Source organism: Penaeus vannamei, chromosome 23, assembly GCF_042767895.1.
Source record: "Penaeus vannamei isolate JL-2024 chromosome 23, ASM4276789v1, whole genome shotgun sequence".
In the NCBI taxonomy this organism is placed as follows: Eukaryota; Metazoa; Arthropoda; class Malacostraca; order Decapoda; family Penaeidae; genus Penaeus; species Penaeus vannamei.
Window position 1 is genome coordinate 12,842,497 of NC_091571.1, and position 10,000 is coordinate 12,852,496.

At 50.1% G+C, this 10,000-nt stretch overlaps 1 protein-coding gene across 6 annotated transcripts in view; it reads right to left on the reverse strand.

The window, feature by feature from the left end:
* LOC113823536 (protein Shroom) overlaps positions 1–10,000 on the reverse strand; it is a 581,762-nt gene that overhangs the window by 101,186 nt on the left and 470,576 nt on the right. For all 6 annotated transcript variants that reach the window (XM_070137718.1, XM_070137715.1, XM_070137716.1 and 3 more), the window contains one exon: positions 7,843–10,000. This exon is cut by the window's right edge and continues 765 nt beyond it. In XM_070137718.1, coding sequence (XP_069993819.1) covers positions 7,843–10,000 — 2,158 coding nt within the window. The remainder of the gene's footprint in view (positions 1–7,842) is intronic.

Genomic DNA, 10,000 nt, shown 5'->3' on the forward strand with positions numbered 1-10,000 from the left:
AAGAGGGGGGGAGGAGGGGGGCTTGTGGGCGTGGTGCAGCCGGGTGTTTACCTATGACGTAAATAAATATCTTCCCCTAACAGCCTCCTTCTCCAGAACGGGCACAAGGCAGCCAGTCCTCCAAAGCGCGAATCCGAGGAAGCAGCAGAGGTGTAAAACGGGCGCGCTGTGCCTGTCAGGTGCAAAGGAGGCCGCGGCTCGGACGGCAACAGGCGCGGACGGGCGAGGGAGAGAAGGGCCCCAAGCGAGTCAACTTTACGCAAGGGGACAAATCGCCGGAGAGCGCCGACCACTACATCCTCATTCACCCTTTGCCAACCGCCGAGCTGCAAATGCTGTTCGATTCCTTTTAACCACTTGTTATAGAATATGTTTATCATACTCATCTTCACTTATTCTTCTATATGTCCTCCTTCTTGGAAAATAGTAAATTAAAAGCGTGCATGTGTACCAGCATATATAGATAATGTGTAGCAAACCAATATGAGAATACTATACCAACTTATCTATTTCACCCCGTCTCTTATTTTTCCAAATCCTATGTTTTATACCCTAATGCCCCGCGTATCGGCAGTACCGATGTTTAGAAGTCTGTCTGAGGGCTGATGTGCCAAGGTGAAGGCTGCAGCCGTGGCTAGTAGGATCGTTAACCCCGGGACCTTGTGAGAGTCCTGGTTCCCTGCCGCACACCTTGACCGCACTCTACACGCCTTGCTACTGTCGCGTATTGTGCTCTATTATAATCTTATGGCAATACAACAAAATAAACTTATTTACACCTGATACACATGTAATAATGTCCCTCTGACTTGAATAGATACCGAAAGAATATTTACTGAAACACTGGAAGAAGGCAAACACAAATTTGCATGCGGCGCCTGCGCAAATGCAAAACAGTTCTTCAGTCATTCATAGCTAGCAGTGTGTGCTGTATAGTAAACGACGCAGACTGGCCACGTCGTCTCTGCCGTCGAGTGAGCCTTATAGAAGCCCAAGGCGTCGTCTCTGCCGTTCACAGAACGAAGGCGCGAGAGAAGCCACTGCACATTTCTTGGAGACAGATATCGCGCCCTTCGAGACGCCGCTGCATCTCGGCGAGGCCATCGGCGCGCTCCGGCATCTCCGCGAGGGGGAACGCCGCGCCTGATCCTCTCTAAAAGGCGAGTATCACGTCCAAACATCTCGCCGAGGTCATTATGACGTTTGATCATCTCTGCGAGGACAGTATCGCGTCTGATCATCTCCCAAAGAGGAGAAAGACATGCGGGGCGTCCTGCAAGTTTTTGTTTGTTCGTCGTCCGGCAAGGCGAGGAGCGCGGGGAAGGCAAAGCGATAAAACACATCGGCATCAATTAAGCACATCTGATCGCATCTCGAGTTGAGCAAAAAAGCATTAGAGTAAGTGCCGAAGGCTGAGGCTCAAGCACAGATATCACCGAGAATCAGACGTGGACAAAGGCAGATCCGAATATGCCTCTGCCCTTCCTGGGGAATAATGCGCACACTAAGAATGGTTTTGATAACATTAACATCCTTAGCAACGTCTCTCTCTCTTCCTCCCTCCCTCCCTCCCTCTCTCATACTCATACTCACTCACTCACTCACTCACTCACTCACTCACTCACTCACTCACTCACTCACTCTCTCTCTCTCTCTCTCTCCTCTCTCTCTCTCTCATTCTCTCTCATTCTCTCTCTCTCTCATTCTCTCTCTCTCTTCATTCTCTCTCACTCACTCACTCACTCACTCACTCACTCACTCACTCACTCTCTCTCTCTCTCTCTCTCTCTCTCTCTCTCTCTCTCTCTCTCTCTCTCGCATACTAATGCACGCCCGCTCGCACACACACACGACACACACATACACGCGCGCGTGCGCAAAGGATTTCACAGCACCGAAGCAAAACGCAGAGCGCAGCTGAATTGCACGAGAAGGAAAGTTTACAATTCGCCCCACGGCCTCGTACACGCACACACACATCACCGAAGCTCCTCTAGGATTCGCTCATCCCTGCCAACACACACACTGACACTCCACCAAAATCCTTGCCGAAGAGAACCAAGAGTCGCCTCCCTCCCCCTGCCTCCCTCTTGCTCTTGAACGAAAAAGTATGCTACGGAGCGGGCAAAACGAGAGCAAGAGCGCGCCAGACGGGACGGGACGGCCAGGGAGCAAACCAGATCAACGGACCCCTCGGGCGCTTCCACGAGACGAGATTCCTGACTTTGTGGCACGGGGTGTGGGCGGCGGGCGGCGGGCGGAGGGCGGAGGGTGGGTGACGGAGGGCGTAGGGCGAAGCTTGGAGGGTGGAGGATGGAGGGTGGAAGGCTAAGGGCAGGGTACTGCAAGAGTAGTACGGTGCTCTTGGCGCAGGCCGAGGATTGGGATGGGGAAGAAGCTGGGATTCGAGATGGGGACCGGGGTGGGAGATGGGGATGAGGTTGGGGAAAGGGGACGGGAATGAGAGTTAGGGTGAGGATGGAGAAGGGGGAGGGTTAAAGATATGGGGCTGATGAAGGGAAGAGAAAAAGAAGGGGGAGCGAAGAGGACGACGGATGCGATGCGGTGGTTCAGATGCTGGTTTGAATTGTCGGGAGTTGTCGTAAGTACACAAACACGCACACACACACACACACACACACACACACACACACACACACACACACACACACACACACACACACACTCATACTCACACTCACTCACACACACACACACTCACACTCACACACACACTCATACTCACACTCATACTCACACTCATACTCATACTCACACTCACACACACACGCGCGCGCGCAGACGCACCCTTTTTCTTTTCTTTTTTTGCTTATGAACATCTGATTAGAAAAAAATGTGACTAAAGGTAAAAAGCAAGACATAATTGTGTCATGCGCAGGCAGCGGGAAGTGCAGCAGCAGCAGCAACAAAGAATTCAAATCCTGGGAGGTAGGGGAGGGGAGGGGGGCGCTAACCGTGTCGATAAAAACTAAATAGCGTATTTTTCTGCTCCCGGCTTGGAAAAAAGACTGATTCCAATTGGTTTACTCACCGAAGTAAATCCTCGTCACTCACACATTTCCAATAATCCGCAATACTTAACAATCGCAGCCATTCACACTAAATTACCTACTTCGCACCCCATGGTCATGATCCTCACTGCACACGCCTCAGCCAACCGAACAGCCTTCAACACCCTCTGCCAATGCTTTCTCCTCAATGCACATGCGCCTTTGCCATCTAAACCCCCCCCCCATATTCATTTCCCATCACAGTACCATCGCCGCACAGGATAAGGTCGTTAAGGTCGTCTTGCACGCTTATCGACCCGGCCTTTGTGTTGGTTTCCCAAAGACGACCTTCAGTGACCTTCCTCTCTCCCGTCGGCTCGTAAATCACAAAACATACCCTGTCCTTAGCCCTTACGCTTTCTCCCCTTCCCCGCCCACGGTCCCTGTATCCCGCCCATCGCTCCTTTCTTCTCCCCGGCTCAGTTGCACTTCCCTCCGCGAGCTTCTCTCTCCCATACGCTTGGCTTTTTGTAAAACTCATATTTCGGTGCAGTTTTTCCTCCATAACTACCGGTTCTATCTACCCACCCTGTCTTTTGCCAAATTTAATCTCTTAGAATTGTATTTCTAGTCCTTTACCTCTCTACGTCAACATTTAGTGTATTCCTTTCTCCGTCATCACGAAATCTTCAAGTGCATACAAGTTGTCAATGACCATAAAAACAATATATATATATATATATATATATATATATATATATATATATATATATATAATAATAATAATAATAAAGAAATAAACCACTTTACTACTACGAAGCTATGTTTATTTTTGGATTTCGTTGCTAATGTTGTAGCGTTAAGTCTAATACTCGAGCTAAACCTTTGGTAAACACGGCTGGGCGCCATCGATGCAGGGACAGAATCAGGGGGATGGGGGGGGGGGCAAGGGCATGGGCGGCCCTTACTAGGTACACGGGATCTCGGCGACCGGTCTGACTACCCTGTCTGCCGTCACTACTACTCACACCCACACTTCTCCCCGCCCACACTCTTAGTCCTCTCACCCGCCTACGCCCCCTACCTCCAAAGCCCACTCACGCTGCCGAATGCGTCAAACCCGCCCACCACAAAGTCCATTCCTCCCGAATTGTCCCGTGGCGACCGGCCAGAGCGAAAGTGAATGCCCTTTAAAGGAAGGCGAAAGAGGTCAAGAATCGGGAATGAAATTCGAGAGAGAGAGAGAGAGAGAGAGAGAGAGAGAGAGAGAGAGAGAGAGAGAGAGAGAGAGAGAGAGAGAGAGAGAGAGAGAGAGAGAGAGAGAGAGAGAGAGAGAGAGAGAGAGAGAGAGAGAGAGAGAGAGAGAGAATAAGACAAAAAACGAAATCAGAGAATTACCAAGTCGCCTCCGAGGTACAGGGATGATTCTCAAGATGAGGTCTCCGCTAATTACAAAACGAACTAATGAAAATAATCAAGGATAATAGCTACAGGAAAGCGAGGAGCAATTACGCTGCATGTAACCTGCCCTAAGGTCAAGCTTCTCAAAGGGGGGAGGGGAGGGGAGGGGAAGGGGCTATAAGGGAGGAAGTGAATAAAGAAAAACTGAAACGAAGTGAAAAAGAAGGGAAGTAAAGTAAATTAAAGGGAAGGGAAGCGAAAGGGAAGGGAAGGGAAGGGAAGGGAAGGGAGGGGAGGGGAGGAGAGGGGAGGGAGGGGAGGGGAGGGGGGAAGGGGAGGGGGGGAGGGGAGGGAGGGAAGGGAAGGGAAGGGAGGGAAGGGAAGGGAAGGGAAGGGAAGGGAAGGGAAGGGAAGGGAAGGGAAGGGAAGGGAAGGGAAGGGAAGGGAAGGGATGAGAAGAGAAAAGAGGAGAGGACGGGGGAGGGGAGTGTAGAGGAGGCTGTAATCTTAGAAGAATAAGGGCAAGGGAGAGGGCAGTTGGAGTTCAATGAGAGTACTTGTAGTTTAGGAAAAAATAGAACAAAAAATATAAATAAAAACGAAGGGCATTAGACACGAAGTTACGTGTACGGGAGAGCAGTTTTATGAAAGAGGAGGAGAGGGATGGGCCAAAGGGTAAAATATGAGTACGTTCCGACTGTCCATTTTATATTAACATCTTTCACGCATATTGTGGAACATATTGAGGTAGTTCCTTTCCCATGGACGTTCACATGGGTCAGAGGATCTTGGTTGTAGCCTCCTCCACCGAGGTGTTCGTGGGCGTCGTGGAGGGTAGTTGGTCATGCAGCGTGGCCCTCCGTGGCGTCTCTGGTGGCCTCATGCGCCCGCACCACGTAGGCTAAGGTGTCAACTACCCCGAGTCGCAGGCGATCTTGCAAGCTGTCTCCTAAAATGCAGCTTACTTCCCCAAACACTACTGCCTGGACCTGCGAGCACCGTTAAGGGTCTGCGGGTCACAGCGCCGAAGAGAAGCACAGGAGTGAAGGCTGTCAGAGCGCGTTGTTGACTTAACATGGTGCACAGACGCACGCGGGGAGCCCGGGCTGATTAATATGCAGGCGGCGCGAGCAGGACATGACCGCTATGTCAGTTCGCATACCACAAGCACTCCAATGCCCCCGTGGACAATTCTGGCTCCGTGGACTCGATGTTACATGTCCAGCATGTACGCCAGCACACCAGCTCCGCTACGTGAGGAATGTGCAAGAGAGGGAGTCCTGGCCAATCCTCTCCGGGACTCCCTATCCGCCCCGTGATCAGAAATTCATTTTCAAATCGCACACAGCGACGCAGCAACGTTTATGCTATCCCATCAAGATCACTTCGCTATTCAAGTCCCTCGGATCAAACAGGATTAACAACTGAGCTCGGGCGCCTTATCCGAAGCACTGCATCGTCAAAACACGATGTCAACAACGCATAAGAAATCTGCTTCACCGGGACAGCTGCCCTTTGGATCGGTTCTTGGCGTCTCCATGTGACCTTAAAGGCGAAGGACGACCACGCCATAATGACCTCTAAAGCGTTCATTACCATCACTGCATTTTTTCCGCCAATATTCCCATTGCCGATTCGCTTAATCATCCTTCCTCGGCGCATTACTGTTGAAATATATACATTCCCACTATGACGATGATGACTTGCCAATTCGGTCTGTCTGGCAACAGCTATCAGCCGGATTTACTGACTGACTGAGTGTTTATAGCAACATTAATCACTGGACAATGGTGTATATCATTTATCTTTTTCAGTTACCCATAACTTTCTTCTCTCCCTGTATCGCAGGCACGTACTCAGAGGAGTAAGTGATTCAGTGTCAGTGAGTGATGAGTGAGTGAGTGAATAAGTAAAATGACTGAATGAGTGCGTGTGTGAGTGAGAGTGTGAATGAGAATGAGAATGAGTATGTGAATGACAGCGAGAGTATGAGTGAGTGAGTGCATGCCTTTCATCAGAAAACTTTTAGTCTGCCTATTAACTTGTCTCTCTCGCTTTTGTTTCAAAACCCAGTCTTTTTTCTTCCTTCCATCTTTTCCTTTCTCTCTCTCCCTCTCTTTTTCCTCTCTCTAATATGTAGCACATACACCCACACACTCTATCTCTATCTCTATCTCTATCTTTATCTCTCTCTCTCTTTCTCATTCTTTCTCTTTCTCATTCTTTCTCTTACTCATTCTTTCTCTTTCTAATTCTCATTCTCTCTTCCCTTCATCTTTCCCTCTCTCCTTTACTTCTTTTTCTCTTTCTCTCTTCCCTTCTTTCTTTCTCTTTCCTCCTCTCTTCCTTTCATCTTTCTTCTTTATCCTTTCTCCCACTCTCCCATCCAATGCCTTCTCCCTCTACTTCTCATTTTCCTTCACTCCTTCCCTTCTTTCTTTTCTTTTTTCCCTCTATCTCCTCTTCTTTACCTTCACTTCTTTCTTTTCTCGTTTCCTCTCGTTTCTCTCGATTCTCTCGTCTCTTTATCTCTCTCCCCATTCTCATTCTCATTCCCTTTCTCTCTCTCTCTCCCTTTCAATTTCTGCCTCATGCCATCCTACTGATCTCAACCAAACATATTCGAGAATCGAATCAGACACTTCTCACTTTATTATGCCTTTGCTCTATCTATGTTTTTTATTCATTCATAGATAAATTGGAAATCGCATTGAGTTGAAAAGCTTTAGCAATAACAACCACGACAACAACAAAAGTATAAAACAAAGTCCGATACGATATACCTCCACATTTACATTTTGTTTATACATATTAAATTTGTCCAAATGCTTTTATTACTATTAATAATCTTACCTAAGCAAACTCTTGTTTTCCACACAACATAATGTATATTCACTATTTGATAACTGCACGTTAATATATGAATCAGTTTGATTAGCGATCGCCTGATGCTGTGATAAGTTAATAGTTATCACCGACATTTTTCTATGCAGGTGGATGCGATGCTTGCTTTGCTTATATTATAGATTACAAAGATTACACTTGTATATAAACATCAATATATGTTTTTACACTTTAGTTTACTGTTTCCGCACCATAAAAAATCCACATTCTGTTTCTTGGGCCTTCCCCTTCAAGTGTATTTCTGCAACGTTTTTTTCTCCTTCGTGTCAGTCTAATTTTCCTTTCACTCTTTCTATAGCCATACCATTCTCCTTATTATGTCATGCACCCATTGTTTTTCCAGTCGTAAACATCCATAATTTCCCATTCTCTCAAGAACTGCATGTGTCATGCTATTTTCTCCTTAACGGACCGCCGGATGATAAATTTGACATTTCAATCCATGTCTAACATAAACTACTGAGAAGTTCGATTTCTTATTACTAGATTGAGTGAAAAAAAACGTGTGATTAATCAGAACACTCACCTCCTGATGAACTTGTTGGGACTGCTTCTGTGGGAGTGCTGGAGGTTGCTCGCTCCGAGAGGATGAAGCAGTTTCTGACGCCAAAGATGACCTCTGAGAGGAGCCAGCCTTGGAGAGATCGTCAGCACCACCTTCGCTCCCGGAGTCACGGCCACTCATGGACCGCCGCCGAGGTGGTTTTAGCGAATGCTCATCACTCTCCCCCTCCGGGACCCGACCCAAGCGAGCCAGTCCCTTGCCAGCGCGCCCAGACCGGTCTGTCCTCACGGTCTGTATCATTGAAGCGTGTGAGGGCCCACTCCACTTGCCCTGGGATCCCTCGGACGCCGTCGGAGAGGACACCAGGCTTGACTGGCTGCTCGCAGAACTGAGATCACTGAGAGACGCACCGCCTGAGCTTTTCCCGGCGTGTCTCTCGTAGAACGACATGACCGCCTGTTTCTGTATGCTCTTGAGGGTGGCGTCCGATACCTTGAGTTTCTTCTCCGGGTCCAGATACGAGTACGAAACGTTGCTGCTCGTTCTCTCAGGCCGTTCCAATACGCGATCTCCTCGGTCACTACGGTCAACTTCTGTGAAGGTATTGAGGAGATTCTGGAAGTTTTCATGGCCAAAAGGTCTTCCGTCTGCGTCCTTCTGTGTAGGTGACCGTGAAGCCGAGGGCCCCAAGGTGGAGGGAGAACGAAGGGTGTCACCATTTTCACATTTTTGTTCTGTTCGTGAGAATTCAAGCCGCATGTCTCCTCGCTGCGAGTCCCGAGAGCCACGTCGCTGATGGCCCCTCGTCTCGCTAGGCTCCCTGTGTTCTCTACTAAGGTCCCTGTTATCGCGATGTTCCCTGGGATCTCGCGGCTCTTTCGAAGGTCGAGATTCCACCGTATCACAAGTCTCCCGTGTGTCCTGTGATGTGGAATCTTCGCGTGGCCTCTTGGTCTCGCGGAGATCTCTGGAATCCCCTCTCTCCCTGGAGCCACTCTGGTCCCGGGGCCAGCGTGACGACGTCCCCTCCGGGGCGGTACTTCTTGACTGGCGCTCCAACTCGTGAATGCGCTCAGCCACGGACGGCGGTTTACTAATGTCTATGGTGGGACTCTGAGGCGAGCGAGTGGGCGAGCGAGGCGTTTCCCGCATCTCTGCCGTGGGGGCCTCTGTAATCTGCGACAATGGCTGCGTGTACGAGTAGGATGGGAATTTCTTCAGGTTGTTCATCTCATTGTTTCTCTCTACTTCTCGACTCCACTTCCCTTCGCGCGAGGGCCGAGGGTAGCCGGATTCTGTGTCTCTGATGGATCTTCGGAGATCGCGATGGTCTCGGGACTCATGGCCGAGTCTCCCGTGAGGCGGCTTTCCCCTCCCGTCGACGCCGTAGTACAGGACCGACTCGCTGTTATGCCGTTGTGGGGCTTGGACTCGCGAGCTGTGAACGATGTTGTGGTCGCCGCGAGGGTCTCGGGAGTGACCCGACATGATGGAAATATCAGAGAGGGAGCCATGCCATTTTAGTGTTTCTGACGATGACGCAGACGAAGAGTTCGTGACAACTGTAGTGACACTTTCTCGGCCATTACTATAACGGGCACTGTCTGCCACACTCTCACTCTCTCCGCGGCCGGAGTCCCGCTCAGAGCTGCCGTCCCATGTCACCGACTCCCGGCGGAGTTGGTCTAGCAGCGGCGTCGTACCCATCAAGTCGGTGTAGCCGAACTCTTCGTAACGGCGAGCGTACTCTTCGAACTGCGCTGCTGTGACTTGGCCCAGTGTGGCCTCGCCCATGGGACCGAGATCTCGCTCCGGGGGCGACGGGATGCTGTAATCCTTGTCATCTAAGGGCCGACCGTCACGGTCGTACAGTGGGTAGTAGGCACTGGAAGGCTTATAGTAGGAATCCATGAAGGAATAATTTGAGCTGGAAAACATGTCTTCCCGGAGGTTGTTATGCAGCGCCTCCTTGGGAAGCTTCTCCGTTCGTTCCATCACAGTCTTGAGCTGCCTCTGGAAGGACGGATTGAAAGGCTTCTTGTTATACGGGCGGGCGTAGCCCCCTGACTTCTCCTTCGGGTATTCCGACTGCTCCGTCCATGACTTGGAGCGATGGGAGCCCTGCGGCGCCGGAGAGAGGGACGACTCGGGCAGGCCAGACACGTTGGCGTCATGGGCG